This window comes from Sesamum indicum, linkage group LG1, assembly GCF_000512975.1.
Source record: "Sesamum indicum cultivar Zhongzhi No. 13 linkage group LG1, S_indicum_v1.0, whole genome shotgun sequence".
In the NCBI taxonomy this organism is placed as follows: Eukaryota; Viridiplantae; Streptophyta; class Magnoliopsida; order Lamiales; family Pedaliaceae; genus Sesamum; species Sesamum indicum.
The window spans coordinates 1,154,082-1,180,254 of NC_026145.1; the positions used below are offsets into that span (position 1 = coordinate 1,154,082).

The 26,173-nt window shown below is 34.0% G+C and overlaps 2 protein-coding genes across 2 annotated transcripts; one reads left to right on the plus strand and one right to left on the minus strand.

The window, feature by feature from the left end:
- Nucleotides 207-6,960, minus strand: LOC105165219 (pleiotropic drug resistance protein 1-like). Its single transcript, XM_011084196.2, has 21 exons — nucleotides 6,484-6,960; nucleotides 6,266-6,386; nucleotides 5,778-5,951; nucleotides 5,532-5,691; nucleotides 5,348-5,424; nucleotides 5,200-5,253; nucleotides 5,019-5,109; nucleotides 4,626-4,927; nucleotides 4,254-4,535; nucleotides 3,848-4,164; nucleotides 3,601-3,761; nucleotides 3,412-3,515; nucleotides 3,173-3,323; nucleotides 2,846-3,090; nucleotides 2,416-2,748; nucleotides 2,027-2,317; nucleotides 1,690-1,907; nucleotides 1,366-1,593; nucleotides 1,100-1,271; nucleotides 736-990; nucleotides 207-643 (listed from the first exon to the last, which is right to left on the minus strand). The coding sequence occupies exons 1-21, from the start codon at nucleotides 6,834-6,836 to the stop codon at nucleotides 383-385; spliced, it is 4,350 nt and encodes a 1,449-aa protein (XP_011082498.1). The 5' UTR covers nucleotides 6,837-6,960; the 3' UTR covers nucleotides 207-382.
- LOC105165366 (DNA-directed RNA polymerases IV and V subunit 2) lies at nucleotides 17,505-26,079 on the plus strand. The gene is made up of 8 exons (XM_011084375.2): nucleotides 17,505-17,692; nucleotides 18,768-19,283; nucleotides 19,548-19,760; nucleotides 20,146-21,023; nucleotides 22,212-22,509; nucleotides 23,096-24,040; nucleotides 24,759-25,030; nucleotides 25,293-26,079. The coding sequence occupies exons 2-8, from the start codon at nucleotides 18,768-18,770 to the stop codon at nucleotides 25,792-25,794; spliced, it is 3,624 nt and encodes a 1,207-aa protein (XP_011082677.1). The 5' UTR covers nucleotides 17,505-17,692; the 3' UTR covers nucleotides 25,795-26,079.

Genomic DNA, 26,173 nt, shown 5'->3' on the forward strand with positions numbered 1-26,173 from the left:
CGCGAACTGAGGAACATAAATATATATATATAAGTGGATTGATTGTGATGAAGTTTTTGATGATTTTGTTTCGACGTATGATGGTGGATGAGATATGGAGGTGCTTATTTTTGAATTGAGACGTACAAGTAAAGAAGAAAATATAACATTGTCTTACAATAAAATATAGAAGAATATCAAATGAGAAAGCAAGAAAACTAAGGGAAAATTGACAAGTAAAGACTTGTATTAAACGATTAAAGAACTTTCACTTTTACATAAGAAGCCAATTCACTTAAATTTTGAATATTATAGAGATCCTAAGATTTCATGTATAGAGAATTTCAGACATTTTTTTAACTAGTAAAGTAGATATATGACTTGCTGAATTAAAAGAAACATTTTATCTCCTCTGGAAGTTGAATGTCCTGATGGAATAGGCGAAGATGAAAGTGAACAGGACGACGAATCCAAGAAGTATAGCTGCAACCATTCCGAGCATATCGTGTCTGAAACCAAAGTAATTTCTCAAGAATTCTTCCACTGTTTCATCACCTCCCTCCATCTGATCCTTAATCTCTCCAAATTGAGATACTATGATACCGTACAAGGTGTAAGCAACGGGAGTTGCCCAGTAGTACCATCTCCACCACACAGGGATTCTCTGTTTTTGGCAATTATGAACATTAGTTGATGCTTGTGAATTTGATGTATTTATTCTATGAATAATAAAATAAAATGGTTGCTCGAACTTACTGGTCGGGGGACGATAAACCCTGAGAAGAGATTCCAGATAGCGTAGAAGAAAGAAGAGATAATGGCGGCAACATTGTGATTAGGAGTGACAGCCACAGTCATCATGCCGTAGAGGACAAAGTACAACAATGAGAAGAATAAGAAATATATAAACCAGAAGAATTTTTCGGCGTTCCAGTCGAATCCCATCATTGAGTAGACTATGAGACCATATACGATCGATTGTACGAATACGTAAGGGATTTCAATGAGGAACTGCACAGAGAAAATGCATGATAAGTAAATCTCGACTTTCAATTAATTGTCGAATGCACACATGTTTAAGTTTCTGTTGCTTAACAGATTATAGATTTTAACCACTCACCTGTGAGAATGCATATGGCAAAGCCGAGTACATTCCAGCTGCTCTTTCTCTGTAAAAGACTGTTCGCTCAATGGCCACCACGGGTTGTACTGTAGAACCATATTGGAACCCCAAAAAGTTGATAGCAGCATACATGGATCCCATGGCATTAAATAGATCTTGTCGAGTAGTCCTGCAATTCGTTATGTCCCAACAGAATTAGCACTAATCTAACGAAATGGATTTTGACAAGTTTAAGGTTTGTTTTATTTTTTCTGACTACTTACCATTTGGATCCAAGGTCCCAGAACATTGTCCCAAAAATAAGGGCTATGAAGGTTGTGAACAAAAATCTTACGGCTGTGTAAGGTGGATTCCGCCAGTATGACCAGTGTTGTTTCCACAGACAAGCAATGCATTGGGTGAGGAAAGATTGTGAGTATTTAGTAGGGAAAAACAGATCTTTTGTGCCAGGGCGAGGAATGCTTAATTCCTTGATTAGGGCTTTGTTCCTCCTGTAATTTTTTACACATGAGATTATTAGCATGTTGTAAGAATATTATTTTTGCATAAGAAAACATTTAATTTGACAATGAAGGAAATCAACTAACGTGTATAGTTCTGAGCTTTTGTAGTGGTCAGCAAAGTCAACCCCCAAGACCAGTTCTTGTGCGGAAGTAGTGACTTCCAACATCCAGGTAGCTGGATTGTAACCATCTTTAATCTTCGGTACTCCTTCAATCCCCTCAAAGTACTTGATCAAATGGGAAGAGTGGTGACCTAATGGTCCAACATATATTTCTTCGCCTCCGCGTTTCATCAGAAATAGCTGTCATATCATGTTAGCTTGGTTACTCATTCGTACAGAATAGCAAAATGTTATTTTAGTATCATGCAAAGCGAAATAATAAAAATGCTAAACGTCTATATTGCTACGATCTAGCTTACCTCGTCAAATGCTTCAAATATGTCGATGCTAGGCTGATGGATTGTGCAAACTACTGTCCTTCCTGTATTTACTGTATTCCTGACTGTTCTCATCACAATTGCAGCAGCTCTTGCATCAAGCCCAGAAGTTGGCTCATCCATAAATATGATCGAAGGGTTTGCTACGAGTTCAACTGCAATTGTAAGCCTCTTCCGTTGCTCAGTTGAGAGACCATTGACTCCTGGCAACCCAACTAGTGCTCCCCTCAATGGGGTAAGTTCTACGAGTTCCATGACCTCCTCGATGAACATCTGTAAGCAGAAATAAAAAAGATGAACTCAGTATGACTCATGAAGTTTCCCTGTGGTAATTTAGTTCATATCATAGAATGATGTCTCAAAGTAGAAACCTTTCTGGTTTCAGCATCAACTTCTTGGGGCAATCTCAACCAAGCTGAGTAAACAAGGGACTCATAAACTGTAACATTCGGAGAATGGATGTCGTTCTGCTCACAATATCCAGAAATCCTAGCAAATGTTGCTTGGTTCTTGGGGTATCCAGATATTGTGATATTTCCGTCAATATATCCACCTGTTTTTCGTCCAGCTAGGACATCCATCAATGTTGTTTTACCTGCTCCACTAACACCCATCAAAGCTGTGAGAACGCCTGGCCTGAAAGCTCCACTCACACCCTTCAAGAGCTCCAATTTATCTTGAGTAGCACCTTGAGCTTTCATTTCCTGCAATTCATAAAGCTTATTTAGAGATTAATCAATCTGATGTATACTCTTTTTGATAAAACAATTATTGTTCATTTCTTTTTTAGTTTCAACATACCGCTGGCATGTCCACTGAGTATCTGACGTCGTCAAATGTGATAGAATGTGGTTCAAATGGAAGAATCATTCCTCTTTTCCTGTTCCCATTGGCTTCTATGGCATCTACTCTCGTGGATGAGGATCCAGAGGAGATGCTTCTACGTGTACTCTCATTAACTCGAGCTGAAACTCGCCTGATAGAGCCATCCTTTTGGGCATCATCTTCAGTTTCTTCTGGTAATACAGCTTGAGGCTTTTCAAAAGCTGCATCATTTTTTTAACATAATTAATTGTTGAAAACACAATTTATAACATACTTGAAAGTGCATAAAGTTGAAAAACTCACGTTTTAGATACGTTAGAGACAAAAGGTAGAGGATGTTGAATAGCCATACAAATCCAAACAATCCCCCTACTCCTATCCAATACCAATATGCTTGAGGAAAGAACCCCCGAGACTCCATGACAAGAACTCCCAATTTGGTTCCATTTTCCAACTGTAAAATGAAAATATCTTGATTAGTCTTGTATAATAAAATGTGGAACATGCAAAACCCTGAAGCCTGGATTGATGCATTAACTTACTCTGCTCCAACTGTTCCCTGTGAATTCATTAACAATAATTGCATTCTGAGCATACATCAATGGTGAGGACCAGTAGCCCCATAGCCACCACTTCTTTACATCCTCTGCAGTGGCAATAAAATATTTTATGAGAAATGAGGAGCCCATTTACTGTAAAATGGATTTGTACATTTGATAGGGGTTTTGTACCTCGTGATAGGACAATGCCACCTAATGCGAAGAGCATAAGCAGCGCAAACAAGCCAAATGTGTTTGCGACTATCATGTTCCTACCAGCTGCCCCTATAAATCTGAACAATGCGGATGCTGACTGATGCACAAGTAAAAGCAATAGGTACTGCTTCATTAACCTGTGACAAAGACTCTTTATCAGTAAATTATGTTTGACAAAGTGAGAGAACATATTATACATGAGGCAATAGTTTGTAAGTCTTACCTTCCTACATTAGGATCGAATCCAATTACATAGTAAGTGAGAAACGTCCATATAGCTACTTCAAGGAAAGTAACTGGTATTTTCAGGATCCATGAGGGAATAGCATATGCCCAGGGAGGGAAGAAGAACATATCCCTTTGTTTGTAGAAGACAGGAAGCTTCTGAATTGTCATTGCAAGCTCTGTCAGTCCATTGAACATGACCATAATGACAGTGAAAAATAGCGCACCAGTGTATATCCCTCCATCTTCTAGAGTATCTTTGTGCATCTTCGTTCGCAAAAAGACTGTCATTGCCGTAAGTGCCATTACAGTAAGCTGAAAGCAGACACAGAAAATTACTCTCAGTGACATGCCTCCAACTTGACATAATTGGTGAAAGTGAGTTCAAGTTTGTAAATACTTGCCTGGAAGATCTTGAAGAAAAAGACAAATGAGTTTCTCTTCATCAATAAGAGTTCTCTGTCAGCGCATGCTTTCAGAAGTTCTTTGTCTCCAAGACCATACTTTTGTTTTGTCAAAGCAGCAGGATGGCTTTTGCTCTTATCAAATGGAATTGCAAGTTCATCTCCAAGTTTCCTGCCGAATGCAAATGATTGGAATGCCTCTGCAAATTCACTTACTGGGATGAATCGGTATGGCTCATCCTTATTTGCCCAGTATTGTTTCTGATCTTTCTTAGATGTCACCTGCACATTAATTTCAATCTCTCATCAGTTAGAACCAATAAGAGACTATATACTAAAGATTTTGTCACTTCATTATTTCTTTTTGCTCACTTCTTGCAAGAAATCAGCCACTCCTTTTCGTTCAGGGCATTTGAAACCCATGGATTCAAAAAAGTCTAGCACATTGTCTCGAGGACCCTGATAAACAATCTGGCCATCAGCCAACAGCACGATGTCATCAAACAGATCATACGTCTCTGGTGCTGGCTGCAGGAGGGAGATGAAAGCAGTTCCTTTCATAATATGGACGTATTGTCGAAGCATATTTACGATTTGGTAAGTTGTGGAACTGTCCAATCCAGTTGATATCTCATCCATGAAAAGTGCCTTCGCCGGCCCAACCAGCATTTCTCCTGTGAGTTTTCACACCACAAATCAGTCTTTATATAAAACCACTGAACAAGTTTTCATTTGATTTCAAGTGCTTGTGTTTAGTTTGTTTACCAGTTGTAACACGCTTTCTCTGTCCCCCAGAAATACCCCTTATCATTTCATCTCCGACCAAAGTATCAGCACAAATGTCGAGCCCCAGAACCTGAAAAGAACAAGGTGATACATATCTTTGAGAACTCTGTGCTTGAGGATTCTTATAAGCGTTGAAGCTAAAAGCTTTAGTTCCTGGTACCTTCAGAATGTAATCTGTGACCACATTTGCTTCATCTCCTTCTGTAGCTGCTGCCTGTAGTATTGAAATAGCATTATTAGATTCTTGAACCAACTGACTACAAGAAAACTAGTTTTAAATACAGAAAGAAAGCTGTCATGGCATTTACCTTCATGTACATATCAACATCAGGATCAGGTTTAATATTTGCTGCTTTTTCTCTCCTTGACAGTTCTGCCAACATCTCTGTTTAACAATATAAAACTCTCAACAGTTAATTAAAAACACAAACAACTGAATTTTCTGGTAAAGAAACTAACATATATACTATACAATTTAATAATTCTACGAACCGTATCTTGAGCCAACCCCCTGGAATCTGGCTGAATATGCTAAGGTTTCTCTTACTGTCATTTCTCCGATATGCAAATCATGTTGACTGATATAGGCTGCAGTTCTCTGAGGTACAAATTCTTCCATTCCATGTCCATTGTAAGTGATCCTTCCTGAAGTCTGGCGCAATATGTTTCATTTTATAAATTAGATTTTGCAGGATAAGAAAATGATTATTCATGAAGAAAGTGAAGTTGGTTATTTACCTTCAGAGTTGGATCAAGCTTTCCAGCCAAAGCCAACAAAAGGGTTGTTTTTCCTGAACTTGGAGGGCCTAAAAGCAAAGTCAGCCTGCATGGCTTGATGATACCACTCACATCCTTAAGGATAGTAAAAGGCTTCTTTCTACTTGGAAGTACATGGAGAAAATTCAGAATTCCCTGCAAGATATGAGAATTCTAAGTTCAAATGCACCTACATATACACCTCCTGTGTTTAAATACATTACAAAAATTTACATTAACATCTCTGCCATTGTATTTTTTATTATCGATTCTCCACCGGTGGTTTTCAAGAGGTATATTATAATATAAAATGTGACTATACAAGGTACAATGTAATTTTCAAGACAGATTCTTTTTTTACTATATTTTAACTTTAGGGCTGTCAATGTTATTATTTATTAAAAAAAATTCTTTTGCTTGCCTTTTGTTTTTATTTTTTCTTTTTTCCATTTTTTGGAAGTTTTCCATACCTCCATCATGTTAATATTGAAGTTCACAAAAGTAGGCAAAGCCCTGCTTGCAGTATAGGCTTCTGCATCAACATTGAGATGCTCGTATCTCACTTCTATAGTAGGAATATCAATCCCAACTCTGAAAACCAACGCCACACTTAGTTAGAAAAAATAAACCGGATCATATATTTTTTAACTGAGTTTCAAGCAAACACATAAAAGAAGGAAAGAAATACCTATCAATTCTGTTCCTGAGCTTCAACAAGAACTTCTCATTGTCCTCCTCTACAGTATTCACCAGCCTTTCCACCAGATTCCTCTTGTCCTGGAATCCAAGACTCTGAACATCAACCTCATTCGCGCCTTTTGATCCAAACAACAGCCCTTTCCTGAGACGATCAAATGTTGGCAATTTCTCCAGGGCAGCCCATTTCAGGGCTTCTTCATCATCCTCTTCTCGTGATGACCGTGAAAACACCTCAATACCTGTGTTTCTCCATATGTTTGAGCTGTTAGCCCTTAAACTCTCTCTCTGCCTCTTGCTTGCTCTCATGCTGCTACTACCTTTGTAAATGTCATCTGTATCCATTCTTCCTACAGCCCAGTGATATCACAAACCCTTTACTTGAATTCCAATTTCAAGAATAAAGAAAGAAAATTACAAGTTTTGAGGTTTAAGGTATGGTTTTGCAATGAATGAATTGTTATGATGGTGGGTGATTTGTTTGGTTTATATAGGTGTGCATGTTGAAGTGGTGGTGGCTTTTAATGTCCAACTGGTGGGTCTTTTTTTTATTAATTTTAGTTTATGGATATCTGTTTACTTTTTTGAGTTGAAAAGTTGAAATTATTGAATGAATTGTATCTGAATTGTTGGAGGTCGTCTGTTTGGAAATGCCACCATGTTTGACCCTTGACGACCACTCTATATAATTGAACGTTCTCTCCTCCCCAGCTCTTGGTAGATTCAGTTGTCATTGTCATTAGAAAATATTGTACTCTATTTTGCATATTCGTCCTTATAGTTTTAATTTTCACTCATTAGGTCCATAAAACCTCAACATGAGAGCAGGGTCATTTAAAAAAAAAAAACATTATTTATTCTGGAAGGACTCTTTTTTTTTATTTAATTTAATATTTTGGGTAATTTCATTAATACCCCCAAAATTAGCGCAAAATACATAAACACCCCTTGTCTTTTGCAAGAGTGTTTGTGCAATATTTTCCAAGAGGTGTTTGTATAAGTTTTACCACTAACTAGGGGATGTAGTTGTAATTTTACAAAAAATACGCAGTATTTCTATACTTTGATATAACCTTATATGGTGTGAATGTATTTTACCCATATTTATGGATTTAGGATTTTGATGAAAAAGAAAAAAGATATAGAAAATAAATTTGTCCATCCACTGCTAATTCTAGACACCATATTTGGACTTGAACAATTATTTTACATTTGTGAGTTCAAATTCCATCGAATAAGTAAAAATTTCATAAAATACCCACATATGAAAGTGGATTTATTCATTGTCATATTCAGCAACATATAGTACTTATTTTATATACAATATATATTAAAATATTTTAAATTAATAGTACCCCTTTCATTACAGCTAAATATTTTTATCACTGTTCATTTTTACTTACAAGAATAATATAGAATAGACCCTTCTTCAGTTTTTTAGAATTTCTGACAAAGGATTAGTCTTTGAGTTGAAATTGAAAAAAAATGTCAGAAGATATTTAATCACGTGCCTCAGTATATCCCTATTTGACTATTTCATTTTATATATCTAATTCCCCCCTATATTTAAATATGTGATCTTTTTCCCTCCGCCCTCTCTCAAAATGATGATAATAGTAACAGTAACAGTAATAATATATTAATAGGAATAGCAAGAGTAACAGTAATAGTAGGAATACTAAAAGTAGTAATAATAATAATAGTAAGGAATAATTGCACTGTCATCGTCGGTGTAATTATACGTAAATTTTTTATCGTTTGAAAAATTATGTTTAGCGTCTTTAATGTTTGTTTCATCTGGTAAATAGATTTATCTATTAATTAAAATTTATTGAATTTATTCTAAATCAAACAAATCTTTTATGACCAAATTAACTTTATATGGGAGAAGATGCATCACACATACATTAGTGTACGAAAATATTTAGTCATAAACTATTTATTTGACCTGCAATAAGTTAATATTAAATCAATCGATGGTAAATATAATTTTTTTTTCTTATATCATAAAATTCAGTGAATTTTGATTAATTGTTGAATTTATTTGTCAGAAAAATCAAATATTAAAGGTGTTAGATATAATTTTTTAAATTATAAGAAATTTACGTACAATTAAATCAGATTTCATAAGATTAATAATAATTGATGGGCCCCCGCCCGAGTGTTTTAGTTACGAGGTTAAAAAGGAAAAGGTTAATCTTCGGATGAGGTTCGATTCGAGAAGTTGAATTTTATTTAGAAAGTACTTTTTTATTTTTCTAGAAGAATTGGATGTGTATCTTTTTCCTTCAGAAACATAGACCGTTTTGTTGGGTGGTTGGTACTCCACGGAGCTTACGTACGTGCTCAAATCAGCAACATCAAAAGTTAGATGAGTTGATTTGAATACGTATTTGCTCCAATCAGCAACCTCCAACCTTAAATTATTATTATTTTTTTTTTTATGTAATTATGATGAGTTTGAATATATTTATAATAATAAATATGGACTTCACCACTTTATGTCGTATATTGGATTATTCTGATATTTAATATAATTATAAACACTTTATCAATACTCTTGATTCTAATGATTGTCTGACAACTAGCTCAATCTGTTAGTGTTTATTTTGACTTTCATTCGTATTTTTGTGGTGAATTGATCAAAATGACTTTGTGGACCATGAAATATAATTTTTTTTTATTTTTTAAAATTTTCTTATGGATGGACTTAAAAATATATTATTTATTGTAAAATGGGATTAATTCTTAATGTGATAGATGATTGAATTGTAATGATCCGACAAATTTTGACTGAAGATTCATTCATGATGATTAAGAATAGTCGTGACGATAGATATTAGTAGTGATAAAATATAAAGTGATAATTTTAAAATTATTACTGAAAATATATGAATTATCAATCTAATGACAACACTAATACAATCATAATTATGTTTTATTGCAACTAGATTGCGAATAGTGTGTACTTGTGGTAGTAATACTTTATAATGACAATTATGTATAATTATTTCGTCAATATTTATTTAATGTCATATCATTTACTCAAATATTATCACAATTAAAAGTGTGAACACATTATAATAATAGAACAAAAGTACTTGTCACTTGATACGTCTTAACAACTTTGTAGTATACTATACGTATTTTTTTAACATACTTTAAAATGAAAGGTAAATTACAATAATCTTTTACGTGGTTTGTCATAATTACGAATATTTTCTCATTATTTGAAAAAGTACAAATATTTCTCTGATATTTGACGAAATTATGTAACCCTGGGATGGAGGTATGAAATTGTCAACTTTACCTTTACTGTTTTTTTTTATTCTATTAAAAAATAAAATTTTAAAAAAATCGAATGGGTTGGATAATTTTTTTTAAAAATTAAAAAAAAAATATCCACTTAATTGATAAAAAATTAAAAAAATAAAATAAAATTATAATTTTTGATCTACAATGGCGTTTTAGTCAGTTCACCACAAAAATAAATGGAAACTTAACGAATTGGGCTATTGTGTGACAATCGTTAAAATCAAGGGGATATTGATAATTTTTCAAATAATGAGGGGCTATTCATAATTATGCCAAACTTTAGAGAAGTCGTCATTTATTGTTAAATTAAAATGTATATAATAAAATACATATAATAGTTAATATTAGATTTATAAAAAAGTTGTGGTAAAAAAAATACAGATTTAATATTAGAGACTGAAAAAAAACCTATTAAAAAGTAACAGGAGATAAATATATAAAATTAAATATTAAAAAAAAAGTACGAAACGGCATATAGAAATAAATAAAACACTAAAAGAGTGTTCTCCCTTAATAATAAAATATAAATAATTAGTGGTAATTTTAATATTATTATTTAAAATTTTATTGCTAGTTAATATTCTCGTCTTGTAGTAACATACAATCACTATAAAAAACATGACTTTTTATCACGGATTTATTCTTAATTATCATGGTCAAAAATTTAAAAAGTCATGATAAGTATTTATCAACTACAACTATGCAACGGCTCTGATTTAGTCGTTTGTTTCTATAAGTGCGGCCACAATATTGATCATAGCTAAAATGACAGCAATTGTTGATTGAACGTGGTCAAAATCTAAATTTTTGTATTGATTTTCTTTTATTGCAGTAAACATTATCGATTTATTATAATCTTTAAATTATAGAAAATATCCATTTTTTCCATCATATAATACATACATTAATATTATTAAAGTATAAGTTTATCTTAGTACTTGAGTTGATGTTAAATTAAAACGAGTTTTAAAAATTAATACATGAGATTTGTCTGTCCGAAAGGAATTAAGATAATCTAGTAAATATGTATGTGTCAGTTAGTGGAGATTTGGTTACAATTAACTAAAAGTTATGGGTTAATTACATTTAAATCCTTCTCAAAAAAATATGAAATTGTAATTTAAAAAAAAAAAAAAGAAATTCAAAATCACACTTACGACCTCTTCAAAATCACACTAAGGATATGTATGTGTTTCCTTGTAAGAGAACAGTGGAACCCAAGAGCTGAGGAGTGCTAAGAAGTTTCAAGAAGGTTCTCCTAATATCGTGCTTTACTTTTCAGAAAATGTTGTAAATTTACAACTAAACCCCTTCTCGAATTACTCGTTATATTTCCCAAGCTCTTTCCTCTTTATTATATTGGTACTTTTTTGTCCCAAAATAAAGTTCTAAGGTGGTGGGTGTGGGTGGAATCTTCTCCGCATGTCTTTTATAAATTATATTTATAAATAACTACATTTCCCCCTTCTAAAAGTAAGTGTAATTACATTTAAATTTTTTATGGTTTAAAAAATTGCATTTAACACCTTTGAGGTTTGTTTTCATCTAATAAATAAGTCTTTTTATTAATTAAAACTCATTGAATTTGTTAATATTAACAAAAAAACTGAATAAAAATTGAAATTTATTCTCAATTCGCTGATTACTGACTTGTTGTTGTTCAAACAAACTTTTTTAGACTAAATTATCCTTACAATGGTGAAGATATACCTCCTTATATGCATTAACGTGTGAAGACATATGAGGGTAATTTGATCATAAAAAAAATTATTTGACCAGTAATAAGTCAATCAAGGGTTGATATAGATTTATCTGAATTTTTTGTTAATATCAGCAAATTTTGTGAATTTTGACTAATGGAATGACTTATTTGTTAGATAGAAACAAGCTCTAAGGGTGTTAGATCTAATTTCGAAAATTTTATGGGGTCTATGTGTAATTATACCAAATCTTGAAGGAGGGAAGTGTGATTATCTCTTATATTTATCAGTAACTGGTTGTCATTGCTCGCGGAGACAAAAAAAAAATGTGATAATTTAAAAAGTCTATAAGAAAAAAAATGTGGGGTGGGATGACAAAGAAAAAGTATATTGTAATAGTAAGTTTATTAAAAATATAGAATTTTTCAAGAAAAACAAACATGGATAAGTTTGCATAGAGAGGGACATGGAATTGTGAGATTATTAAAAAAAACTTTGAGATTACTATTTGACCAAATTTGTTTTGAAGGAAAGAAATAAATTTAAGTATAAATTTGGCTATCTAAGAATTGGTACAGTAAAAAGTTTTCTTTTAGGGAAAAATGTAGGGCACCCCCTGTGATATTGGTGATATGCATGATACCTTCTGTGATATAACAAATATCAAATTACTCCCCTGTGAAATTTTTATTGTAGCAATTAGATCCCTGCATGTCGAAGATGTACCACATTGGTCAATGTTGTGGCTGGGGGACCATATTTATGTTGTATTTTGACAATTCTGCCCCTCCATTAAATAAAAATCCAGTAGCTCATCTGTTATTGCAATTTCTCCTTTTTTCACTTGTTTCTCACGGTTTTTTTCTCCAAAAAGAGAGAAAATGTCAAGGTCAAGCTTCTCATTTTGGAAAAGCAAATCAAGACATAACACACAATCACTAGATCTGAGAATCCCAACTATGCATTTATGTGTGTGCAATTTGAAGGTCGAAATTAGAGTGGTGGAGTCACAAATAAAGCCCTCGAAAGGTAAGTTATATTATTGTTGTAGATATTAAGTTTGTAGATTTTTTCATTGGTTGGAGCCTGAAAGAGCTACATAGGCACCTAGTGGGTTTCCCCCAAAATTTCATGCTTAAGTACACGGTGGTGAAGAATTTTTCTGTGGCTGTGATGAATAGTGCAATTCGGACAATGGTGAGGAAGTAGTGTCATAACTTGCAGACTGGTGGATTTATTGGTATTAATGTCAAAGAAGAAATATTTGCTAGAAATGTCAGTTTTTGGATTGATGTTAGCAGTGTTCTTTTTGTATTTGTGTTATTTTTTTTGTTAAAATGAAGATAATGTAAACTAAACTTGTTAAACTCTGTTGTTTAAGTATTGTAGTATATATGTTGTGTCATGTATTAATTTATAGTATTTTAACATTTTGGCCTTTTTGTGACTAAATAATGGAAAAACAAAAATAAAGTTATTAGAATATTTACAAATGACGTCGGTATAAAAATCAGTCGTTTTAACTCTTTTCCAAAGGTGGATTTTCAAATATTTTGAGTGGATTTTATTTTTAGGATTCGTGGTCAGTCGCCTCTTTCTCTCTCTCTCTCTCTCTCCAGAAACAAGTTCGACAATAGGAACCCTAATTTTGACCCAGTAGTCAGCCTTTTCGTATATAAGGAGGGGTATTTTCATCTTTTTTCCTTTACACCAATGTTTAGTTTGTGCAAGAAGATAATGTGCTACATTGTTTAATTGATAGGGGGTAATTTGTATTTTTATTTATCACAGGGGGTAATTTTCTCTTTATTACTAACATTGGGGTATTTTGCTTTTGACCATTTTCTTTTATAATAATATGGATAATGACATCAATACTATGTTGAATAAGTTTTTTTTAATGTATAAGTTATAATTCGTATTTATAAGTATTTTATTATGGCGAGGTAGAGGTATTATAATCAAAAAGTTGTAGGTTCGAGTCCCATGAATATTTCTTTGCTTATTTTGAATGTGTCTATAGATTTAGAAATATCATTCTTTGAATTAATTTTGGCTAACGGAGAACTTATTTATTATATGAAAGCAAATTTCAGAATGTAATTTCCAAACTATAAGGAATTTATATGTAATTACACCAAACCTCAGAGGAGGAAAATATAATTATCCCTATAAAAAATAAAAATCTCTAATATATCCGAAATAACCTTAACCTCAAGATGCACACGGGCCGAGCTAAGCTAGCTTGTCCCAGGATCGATTTGAACCAATAAAAAACTGAGTTGGGCTGGTCCCAAATATTGAAACCTAGGACGAGCTCAGTCTAGTAGCCCAGGAGCACCTGATCTTGAGCCCTGCCTAGGCTGGGCCATTTCTTTTATAATAATAATGCATGACATATAAATTATATTTTATTCTCTTAAACTAACTATTTTAGTAGTTTTTTTTATATTTATGGAACTCTAAAATTAATTGTCATTATTGTTTTACTTCTAAATTTTTAGTACTTTAATTGATTAATATTTTCAAGTTTTTTTTAAATTTATTATCATCTAAGTTCATTATATAATATCAACTATTATTTTTCTAGTTATAATTTTTGTGTGATTTAATTTATTATTTATTGTATTTCATAATTCTACAAAAAAATTTAAATAATTGTTCAAAAGAAAACTTCAATTTTATAAACAAATAAAATAGGCACATTCGGGCCTGGTATGCCCTTGATCCAGATCTCAATAGAGCCAGTTCACAGGCTGGGTTTGGGTTTATAAATGAACCAATTGGAACCCATATAAAGGCCCAGGACCAATCACGAATAATAGTAGATTGGTCCTAGATCAGGTTTTTTCGAATTGATCCGTGCCGGTCTTGAGCTGGTCCGACCCACTGTGCATCTTGATTTTAGACAGAACAACCTGTTAAGCTAAAATTATTGGTATTAGGCTACTATTTATACATTAGTTTGGTCATATTGGATGTATCCATAAATGTGCTCCGCAGTTATTGGTTATGTATGTAAGAAGGGTAAATTGCATAAATCCTCCCTGTATTATATTAAATTAGCTAACAACTCCTCTGTATTAATAAAATAGACCAAAAAAAAAAGAAAAACCCACATTATTATTGTAAACCCTGCAAAAAGAGAGAAACCCCTTCTGTCAATAACAAACAACAAGTGCATGACATGCACTAATTATGTGAAAAGTGACCTAAATGCCCCATTTTGATATCAATTACACTCTATCCCCCACGCCCACCCCCCAAAAAAAAGGGAGCTTATAGATACTAATTCATTATTTTAGATAATATATTATTAAATAATTTAAATATACTTCAATAAGTTATATTTACTTATAGAATATATTAATTAAATTTTAAAATATCAAAAAGAATATAAAATTTTGAAAATTAAAATTAAAATTCTAATACAAAAATTAATATACTAAATTTCGCTTCCAAATTTAAATATCCCTATGACTATCAACCGAAATAAATTATAGAAATTGTATATTATTAACTAATTTAAATTATTATATATATTTTAAGAAATAATATTTATTTATAGAATATATTAATTAAATATCAAAAGACCATAAAGTATATCAAAATTTTAAGTTATATTATTTACCATAAACAATATTCAAATTAAATTTATCATTATATATATTTAAAATAAAATTTTAATACTTTTTTATTATTTTTGAATTTTAAAAAGATAAAATATTTTTAATTTATTTTTAAAAACATAATATATATATATATGTATATATTCTCTTTTGGCGGCGATGACCCTTTCTTCTTTGGCGAATCGCGGTTGCCCAGGTTGTCGTAACGATCGAGGCGGCGGTCATCTTTAGCTGCCTATATATATCCGTTGCTTATATATATATATATATATTTGTCATCGCTACTAAAGCAATGGTCATCCTTTGTCGTACATATATAATGTTATGTATATAATTGTGCATACGTATATAAATATAAAATATATTTTTAAAATTACTTACCATGAGGACCCTTCATTTTTAAATATTAAAGATCAATAATTGTTAAAATAAGATCATAATGGATAAAAACTAAAAAATTTTAATTGTTTTTACCTATTTCATTAAATTCACATAACACACAAAAATTTATGCAATTTACCCATAAAAGGAAGGTGATGTTGGGTGGATACAAATTTAGCATCCCAATTGTCCTATTCTCTATTTATGCACTTCAAAAATAGCAACCCTTATGCCACCTACACACATTTTTCTATTTAAATCGTTCAATACTTTACAGACTCAAGTCCCAATTCAAGTCTCAAAAGAAGTAGAACCACTATTAATTATTAATTATTTAAAAAAAAAGATAAATTACAAAGGACTCCTTATAAGTTTGCCTTAATTACAGATATTTTTTTATAATTTAAAAAATCATAAATATTTTTCTAAAATTATAAACCCTAACAAATACCCTCCTATAACGAGCTTTCATAAAAGGGTATTTGTCAGGGTATTTATAATTTTAATGGGATGTTTGTAATTTTTTAAATAACAAGATTGTATTTGTAATTATAGCAAATTTCAGAAAAGACTGATATTGACTTGATTTTGATTTTGAATACCAAATTTCAATATAAGAAAATATATTCCATCACACTTTGACCATAATTGGAAACTACTAAAAGACAATAAATTCCTTGGTGGCAATATTAAATTATGAACCCTTCACATTATTTATGATACAAATAATCTTATAATTCAATAAATCTATTTTTAGCTTTTTGCATACAAAATTTTGGCCCAAGTCTCCGCAAAGTTATCAATCTCCCCAAAGCAAAAAGACAAACAACAGTAAAGTTGGTCAGTTTTTGTCCCACAGTTCTTAAAACAATAATAAAATCAAAAATATATTTATTTATACGTATTTGCACTGAAAATATTTTACCATTATTCTCATCTTAATAATCAACCTTTTTTTAATATATCTACATACACGTAATTTTTCCCGATCATTAGTTTTTATAAATTAATAATGTATATATTTTTTTTATAATACTTTGATACGATAGCGCTAACTTCTAAATAAATAAAAAAGTACAATTATCAATTTATTTAAATAAAAGATGAACTTTATTTGATAACAATAATATAAAAAATAAAATTATCATTTTTATCAAACAAAAAAAAATTAATTTGACACTAGTAAGAACAAAAAATACAATCGCATCAATTAATCCAAATATATTCTCGTTGTCGCAAGAAAACCTATACAAAATTTCAAATTGAAACTGAAAGCAAACATGGGTTAGGCCCAAATTTCCAAAAGCCCATTAGATATGGGCCCAGCATTTCTTGAACTCATTGGGCCCATTTAGTTCCAACTGCCTACTGAGTCTGATTTGGGTCAAATCTACCCGGATCCAACTTGGGCCTGGCTCTTGTTGAACTCCACATTTTTTTTTATAATATTTATTATTAATATAAAAATAAATTATTCTAATTCAAATTTAATTAAAAATAATGAGGAAATGAATTTTTTTGTGATAAATAAATTATTTCCGCAAAATCTCTAATAATCAATAGTACAAATCTCATTTGTAATAAATAGTGTTGTTGTATGTAGGGATATAATTTATTTAAGTCGAGTTGAATACATTATTATTTAAATTATTATCAAGTCTTAAATTTTTTGCCTGAATTTAGTTTGATTATTTATACATTCTAATTAAAATGAATTAAACACGATCTGGGCGTGATTAATAGGATATTTTAAGTATATTTTATTATTTTGTACTAATCGAATTGAGTTGGAGTCGAATTCAAATTTATTTTATTACGTTTAATAAATTAAAGTTAAAACGATTTTTATCGAAAAAATTCAATTAAATATAACGTAGTTTAAATATATTTTTGGGCCTAGTTGTAATGGAGAATGGGTCAGTGAGGGCCGAAGCCCATGAATATAAAATCTGGCCCTCCATTGAAAGATCAAAAGATTCTGTCGTTGTACGCTTTTCCAATTGCCTTGGCCTTCTACATTTTTTGGTTATTGTTTAGTGCTTCGGTCAGTGAGTGCGTGTGCGCAGAAGTGTGACTGTGCGTGGACTGCCAAGAAAAGGGGGGAAGAGAGTACATTTATGCAGTGTTGAAACCCACAAAGTGTTTGATTAATTGACCCAGAGAAGCTAGAATCAAAGTAAGTTCATCTCGTGCTTGCACTGACGAAATTTTTTGATGATCTTTAAATTTTTTTTTTTTTTTTTTGTTTTTGTGTTTTTCCTTGTTGAGGGGTTTGTATTATTTCAAACTATGCATTTTGACTTGAAACAAAATTGAGGGGTGTTTGTGATATTTGATTTTTCTTTTTTTATGTGTTGTTTGGAAACATTCATGTGCAGAATGAAAATGCATGCATAATCTTTACTCTAACTTTTCTTTTTCTGGTCCTGGAAACAAGAATTAAAGGGTGATGTTCTGGAACCCCTTTTTGGTGTTGAGAGATGAAAACAAGTAGTTTGTTGTAAGCTGGAGGGTGTTCTTCTAGCGCATTGCATGTGGATGATGTTATGTCAGTGATATTCACTTTTGTTTTTTGGGGTTGTGAATAATTTATGGCAACTTTTTGTTTCTGGGTTTTAGTGAGGTTTTTGAAGTGGGTTGAAAGGATAAGGAGGAAAATCCATTAACCTGAAAAAGAAGTCAATTTCTCTTTTGATGAAGGAAAATTTCAAACTTTTGAACATGCATTTTGTGTTATTGGGTACTTCTCTGATCCATTTGTTCTTGCAGGATTTTGTTCGAGCTATAACTTTTGTACTTCTGATTTTCAGTGCTTGTAAAAACGTTGAAGAAGAAAACCCTCAAGCTTGCATTTTCATTATTATAGCAGAAGTGCAAATACTTTTCTCCTTCCCTTGTTGCCTTCATTTCTGATTTTCAATTTTTATCTTTTTGGGTGTGTGGGTGGGCTTATGATATGTAGGTTTTTGGGTGTGTAGGTGATAATTTGTCTTACTTTTAAGTTTGATCTTTGCTTCCATGCTGGAAAGTGCAGAAGTTTCCCGTTTCACATCCTATTTGGACAAAAATGTTCTAATGTCGTGTGCTTATCTCACAATTAATTCTTATTTTTCTTGTTTTTATATGTTTCTATGACAAGAGTTTTTTCATTAGTACCTTTCATTAGTGTAAACACCTGTGTGGCTCTTGAAAGACAAAATTCATATTGCATGGGCCCATTAATATTTCTTTAATTCATCCGTCTCTTGCAGATGGGTGCTCGGGATTTTCTTGAAGAAGCTGGACCTAGTAGCTTTAATGAGAAATTTTCTAATGGTTCCTTCAGAATGGATATTGACGATGACATGGACTTTGATTGTTCTGATTCGGACGATGAGCTTGACAGCTCCCTCCAAGATTTGGACGAGGGTTTTCTAAAGAGTTTCTGCAAGAAAGCCTCAACTGCGTTTTTTGACCAATATGGATTAATTAGTCATCAAATTAATTCATACAATGATTTCGTTAGAAACGGAATTCAAAAAGTGTTCGATTCTATTGGGGAGATCCTAATCGAGCCTGGATATGATCCATCAAAGAAGGGGGATGGTGATTGGAGGCGCGCATCTCTGAAGTTTGGGAAGGTCACCCTTGAGAAACCAAAATTTTGGACTGGTGAAAAGTTTTCATCTGTTGACGGTGCTAAGGAGTATTTGAATCTTTTACCCCGTCATGCTCGTCTTCAGAACATGACTTACTCATCTAGGATCAAAGTTGAGACTCATCTTGAGGTCGTAAATCATCTACATCCTGCTGCTTTATCGTAATCTTTCATTGTGTCGATATTCGTGCAATGTGTTATACCTTATAGCCTCCTGATTGTTTTTTGCTGTATGCATCTTGATGTGATGAGACCAACATATAAAGCTATAAAACCCTTTTCATTAATGCTGATGATACAGGCATATGGCTTTCTACACCCGTCCCAATATTTGTTTTTCTTTCTTTATGGTTTCTGGTTCCCTGACCATTTCTGATCATTGCAAACTTTTCAGGTGTTCACCGAAAGTCTCTCCAGAAGTGACAAGTTCAAAACTGGTGTGGAAAAATTTATTGAGAAGACATTACTGCATGAGTATCATACTGATGTTAACTTTGGGAGACTCCCAGTTATGGTGAAGTCGGATTTATGTTGGATGAGTGAACTTGAAGAAAGGGATTGTGAATTCGAACAAGGAGGATATTTCGTGATTAAGGGGGCTGAGAAGGTGAGAATTAAGTGCCAAGGTTTTGCCAATTATGTTGTTTGTGACAATAGAATACAATTGAAGATTGAAACTGATAAGGTTTTTCATATTGTCTTACCATTTTACTTCAACTTTGTTTTGCATTAAGTAATGGCATAATTTTTCTTCTATTCATTTCCAAACTTGGAGCTTCCTAGCACTGATGACATTTTAGCTGATAAGTCGGTTGCAGATTCTAGTGAAGAATGGTAAGTCTTACCTGAATTCACTGATTCTATTGTGGCGAGAGTAGGCTTGCCTTTTGATTGTTGTAAACATTATAAGTGGTTTCCCTAATTTCAGTTGTATTTGTTTACAATGCTGTTATTACAAATGATTGATTCATTGCCTTCAAAATTTGTTGCAGACATTCATTGCACAGGAGCAAATATGCCTTAAGAGACTGTGGGTGGCCAAAAGTCCTGCTTGGACCATTTCATATCGGCCAGTTTCTAAACGAAAAAGAATTTTCGTAAAGCTAGTTCCAAAAGTAGAGCACATAACAGGAGGAGAAAAGATTCTCACGGTCTATTTTTACGTTACAGAAATTCCTATTTGGCTTTTGTTCTTTGCTTTGGGTGTTCCAAATGACAGAGAGGTGGTAAAGATGATTGATCTTGATGTAGAAGATTCAGCCATCTCTAACATACTTATTGCATCAATTTATGATGCTGACAGGAAGTATGAGGGTTTCCGTAAGGGAGGAAATGCACAAAAATTTATCAAGGAACTCATGCAGGGTTGTAGATTCCCACCTACAGAGTCAGTGGAAGAATGTATCACAAACTACCTCTTTCCCCATCTCAAAAGCCCAGAGCAGAAGGCTTGTTTTCTTGCTTATATGGTCAAATGTCTCTTGGAAGCTTATAGAGGGCGCCGCAAAGTTGATAACAGAGATGATCTTAGGAACAAGAGGTTGGAGTTGGCCGGTGAGCTACTTGAGCGCGAGCTAAAAGTTCATATCAAACATGCAGAGAGGCGAATGGTTAAAGCTATACAGAGAGACCTTTATAATGACCGAGAGGTGCAGTCTATTGACCATTACTTGGATGCCTCAATCATCACAAATGGTCTTTCAAGAGCTTTCTCAACTGGGGCTTGGTCGCACCCTTACAAGAGGATGGAAAGAATTTCTGGTATAGTGGCTACTATTAGGCGAACTAATCCACTGCAGGCAACAGCTGATATGAGGAAAACTCGCCAGCAAGTCTCATACACGGGCAGGGTTGGTGACGCTAGATACCCGTAAGTTCCGTAAGTTAATCCGGTTTCACCATATGATTTTGCTAACTAGTTATATTGATCTGTTGTCATGATAATCTTGCTACATACTTTTGGTTTGCATTCTTCAGCAGACTGTATTCCATTTGCCTAGAGGAGCTGTCATTCTACTTATTACATAATACTGGAAGTTTTTGCATCACCACCATCTGTGATATTTCACTCTTTGTTTTGCATTCTTTCATTTGGTGGTCACCTGCTTAGCACCTCAGGGCACTTTGCTTTGCATCTTCAGTAACTAAATCTTGTTAATGAGTCTGTCTTGAAGATTGACACGACCAGATATGTTTCATCTGATATGTAAGATTGATAGTGCTTGTCTGCAACTGCATCAGGAACATGGACCAGGATCAGTACTCTGAAGGAATATGAATCTGAACTTGGCATCATGTTTTTATGTAGTACTTTCTTTGGCTATCTTTCAGTGGCGAGGGAATATTACGTTTATCGTTTTCATGATTTTGAAACCTTCTCTTCTGTTCATAGAGTAGTCTATTTCACCCTTCCTCTGCTCTGTTACATGGAATTGTTTTGGAGCTATGCTTCCTTCTGGGAGGAATTGTTCAGCATTGTCTCATTTACCAAATCTTGGATAAGAGTTGGTCTTGTGAAGCATTACATCACCAGATAGCTTTTTGTTTGATTCTAAGTCTTCATAGTGGTGGCATTGGAACGTGATCATGTCAACCTGCATTCTGAAGGATGCTAATGGGGCAATCAGATTTGCTTCACTGTTTTTCTCTTTAATTTTGAGCTCGAATCAAAAGTGCTACTTCTATGGAAAACGATAAACTGTTGCATGCGTAACCTGGTACTGGTACACTTTTACTGCATGTGTGTATCCTTAATTTACTTTCAGGTTTCGTTCATCTTCCTGTATGGCATATTCTTGTCCTTTGTATTTACGAATTTTACTGAAGTTAGTGTGAAAGTGTCTCAGGGATGTCTGCAAATGAAAGGTGCATGCCGATTCATTCACATGTTTTTCTCTTAGGCTGAAACAAGCCAACTCCAACAAAACCATTAAAAAAAGTAAAGAGAAAGAAACTGACAAGCTTTGCTGAGTCTGTTTTTTTACAATGTCATTGAAGTAATGAGTATATGATTTTGGCATAAGTGGAATGAGTTATCTTATGATTGTTAATATTGCAGACACCCATCTCATTGGGGTAAGATTTGCTTCCTCTCGACGCCGGACGGAGAAAATTGTGGACTGGTTAAGAATCTGGCCAGCATGGGTCTTGTTAGTACTGATATCTTGAATCGGGAATCTCTTCTTCAAAAATTTTATGAATGTGGAATGGAAATGTTGGTTGATGATGCTTCAGCTCTGCTCAATGGGAAGCATAAAATTTTTCTTGATGGAGATTGGGTTGGAATCTGTAAAGATTCCTCATCGTTTGTTGCAAGGGTTAGACGCAAACGCCGCAAGACGGAAGTGCCACATCAGGTAGTCTTGGACTTATTTAATTCTCTGGTAGCACTAGGGGGCAGATGGTATACTTTGAGTTAAAATAAACATGTTCTGAAAATGGTGGTAGGTTTTTTATCGGGAGAATGTCTGCATTTGTTTTCTTTGGCTTCTGGTGTCCAAATTTGTTTGCAATATATCATTCACATTTTCTTCACCCAAAAAGACCGGTGGTGGCAATCTATACCTTCCTGTTCACGACTTTCCATTGCTCGTCTTGCCAAATCTTGTGCTACACTTTCATGTAACCTGAGCTTTTCATTTTGATTGGAGTATTTGCACATGGTCTAGCTTTATTATGAGATGTTATGCTCTTTTATTTTCTGAAGCCTCAACCCATGCTAAAAGATATAGTCAAAAGAAATGTGGAGATAATTTTTTTGGTTGCATTGCTGCATGTTGAGGCATTCTTTTAAGGCTTTAATTTGGTGGAAGACAAGTCATTTCGGGTTTCAACATGGCATTTTCTTCCTGCAGCAGATTAGCTTGGACTCTCATGCCACAGGGTATCTGCACCTCTAATGCATGTATTTCTGTTGTGTACTAAAATCTAATTATCTTACAGATTGAAATTAAAAGAGACAAGCATCATGGAGAAGTTCGTATTTTCGCTGATGCTGGAAGAATACTCCGTCCTCTCTTAATTGTTCAAAATTTGAGGAAAATCAAAGATTTGAAAGGAGATTTTTCATTTCAGTCACTTCTGGATAGTAGCATAATAGAGTTAATAGGTCCTGAAGAGGAAGAAGATTGCCAAACTGCATGGGGAGTAAGATACCTTTTCACAGCTGAATTAGAGAATCCACCAATCAAATACACACACTGTGAACTTGATAGTTCTTTTTTATTAGGACTAAGTTGTGGAATCATCCCCTTTGCAAATCATGATCATGCAAGGAGAGTTCTGTATCAGTCTGAGAAGCACTCTCAGCAGGCTATTGGGTTCTCAACCACAAATTCAAGCATTAGAGTAGATACAAACTCTCATCAATTGTACTACCCCCAGCGGCCACTTTTTAGAACCATGCTTTCAGATTGCCTTGGGAGATCAAAATATGATCACCATAAGGGCATGCTGCCACGACCTGAGTTTTTCAATGGCCAGTGTGCTATCGTGGCTGTCAATGTCCATCTCGGCTACAACCAAGAAGACTCCTTGGTAATGAATCGTGCTTCCTTGGAGCGTGGTATGTTTCGCTCTGAACACGTCCGGAGTTACAAAGCTGAGGTTGAAAATTCAGAAGCAGCTGGGAAAAAGGCGAAGACTGATGACTTGGTTAGCTTTGGAAAGATGCAAAGCAAGATTGGACGTGTTGATAGCCTTGACGATGATGGCTTTCCATACATTGGTGCGAATCTCCAAACTGGTGACATAGTCATTGGAAAGCATGCTGCATCCGGGGTCGATCATAGCATCAAGCTCAAGCACACTGAGAAGGGCATGGTTCAGAAGGTTGTCCTTTCCGCTAATGATGAGGGGAAGAACTTTGCTGTTGTATCATTGAGACAGGTAAATTTCTATATTTAAAGTTTGATCAGTATTTATTTTGGAGTGTCATAACCTTTAATTTGGGAATCATGATCCTTCTGCATTTCAACAGTACTGTTCTGGTTGTGTACTTTCTTATGATTATGTTTCTGCACAAATGCTTGCTGTCATTTTCCTCAACTCCCCCACCATGAGATACACACCTGCATTAGGTGCATTATTATCTCTGATTCATCAGGATCCATAAAACTGTTAGATGTCTAGAACTATGCATTATCTATTGGCAAAGGATTGGAGTGGTTTACATGGGAAGTAACTAATTCACGTGGGATCCACAGAAGTATAGATTGCATGAGGTGGACCATATGTTTTGTCTTTACATTAGTAGATTAACTTCTATTTCTTCTATGACCCCACAGATTTAAATGCTGAAACTTCCTATTTGAGGCCATAATTGGAAATCTTTATGCAGGAGACACAGGTCTTTTTTCGACATTGAAAGTCTCATGTGTTGTCCTCTGTTTTATCCTCTCTGATGGAAGCAGAATTTGTTCATTTATGCTTGGGTTAAGATTAACTGCTATTTCACTTTTGACATAAAACCACGTAATATGTGTTGCATACAGAGCTACCAATTTCGTCTCCATTTTTTTGAGTGTTGATTTTCCTACTCCTTTTTATCATTCGAACTTGACTTGTTCTCTTTTTGGTTGTAATGTTTGCGTATGTGGCTATTCAGGTTCGTTCTCCATGTCTTGGGGACAAGTTTTCTAGCATGCATGGGCAGAAGGGTGTGCTGGGGTTCCTGGAGTCCCAGGAAAACTTCCCTTTCACTAAACAAGGAATAGTTCCTGACATTGTGATAAACCCTCATGCATTTCCTTCTAGGCAAACGCCCGGTCAGCTCTTGGAGGCTGCGTTGGCCAAAGGGATTGCACTCGGGGGCGGTCTAAAATATGCCACCCCGTTTACCTCCCCATCAGTTGAAGATATAACAGCGCAGCTTCACAGGTACATATCTTCCTATGGTGGACACTCTTAACATTTTAAGGGAAAAACTACACTGACATACCTGAGATTTTCACACATTAAAAAAATACTTTGCTTTTGAAAATTACACTTACCCCCTACTCCCACCATCCCAGCACTCATATCTTAGTGTTGGTTATTATTCCAGAAGAAAACATAATGCACATTTCCTATCACATAGCACATTTGGTAATAAAAAGGTCTCTTAATTTATTCTCAAAATAATACAATTGCTTCTTATTAGGCTTGGATTTTCGAGATGGGGGGATGAGAGAGTTTACGATGGGCGAACTGGTGAAAAGGTCCAGTCCCTTATCTTTATGGGACCGACATTCTACCAGCGGCTCACACATATGGCCGAAGACAAAGTGAAATTCAGGAATACCGGGCCAGTTCACCCTCTTACTCGTCAGCCTGTGGCCGACAGGAAACGTTTCGGTGGAATCAAGTTTGGCGAGATGGAGCGAGATTGCCTCATAGCTCACGGTGCAGCAGCCAACCTACACGAACGTCTCTTCACCCTTAGTGATTCATCCCAAATGCATATATGCAGGAAATGCAAGAACATGGCCAATGTAATCCAGCGACCGGTGTTTGGTGGTCGGAAGATACGTGGGCCTTATTGCCGTTTCTGTGAGTCTGTGGAAGATGTGGTGAGGGTGAACGTGCCTTACGGGGCTAAGTTACTGTGTCAGGAGCTATTCAGCATGGGGATATCTCTCAAGTTTGATACTGAGCTATGTTGAGATGCTCTCGATAAGGGTGAATGTTGCTGATTCATTGTTTCTCCAGCATAGATGTCCGAATTACAGCTACCTAGGTGTGTGTATATAGGATGCAACTTGACTTCCCAACTTTCTAACTTTGCATGTATTTCTTTCTGGGATGTCTTTACATCATCTCAAACGGCTGCCCCTCATCTCTTTTGAACATATTCCCCATGACATGGTTCTGTCCGAAGGCTGTAAGCCAAGAGATGTAGCAAATTTGTGTGTTGTTTTAAATCAAGGGAAGTTTGTAATTTTTCTTAATTTTATTTTGTAAAATATTGCTGTGTTTTATGTTCTATTTAATATAAATATGCTATTTATATAAAATACTTGCGAAATATATGCATAACATGGA

Excerpts from the sequence above, each read along its gene's own strand:
- LOC105165219 (XM_011084196.2), bottom strand. The coding sequence starts at position 6,836 with ATGGATACAGATGACATTTACAAAGGTAGTAGCAGCATGAGAGCAAGC. Across the intron at positions 5,692-5,777 it reads AGCTTGATCCAACTCTGAAG|ACTTCAGGAAGGATCACTTA; the intron begins GTAAATAACCAA and ends ATATTGCGCCAG. Across the intron at positions 4,165-4,253 it reads TTTTCTTCAAGATCTTCCAG|CTTACTGTAATGGCACTTAC; the intron begins GCAAGTATTTAC and ends GTCTGCTTTCAG.
- LOC105165366 (XM_011084375.2), top strand. The coding sequence starts at position 18,768 with ATGGGTGCTCGGGATTTTCTTGAAGAAGCTGGACCTAGTAGCTTTAAT. Across the intron at positions 19,284-19,547 it reads AAGTTGAGACTCATCTTGAG|GTGTTCACCGAAAGTCTCTC; the intron begins GTCGTAAATCAT and ends CAAACTTTTCAG. Across the intron at positions 21,024-22,211 it reads GTTGGTGACGCTAGATACCC|ACACCCATCTCATTGGGGTA; the intron begins GTAAGTTCCGTA and ends TTAATATTGCAG.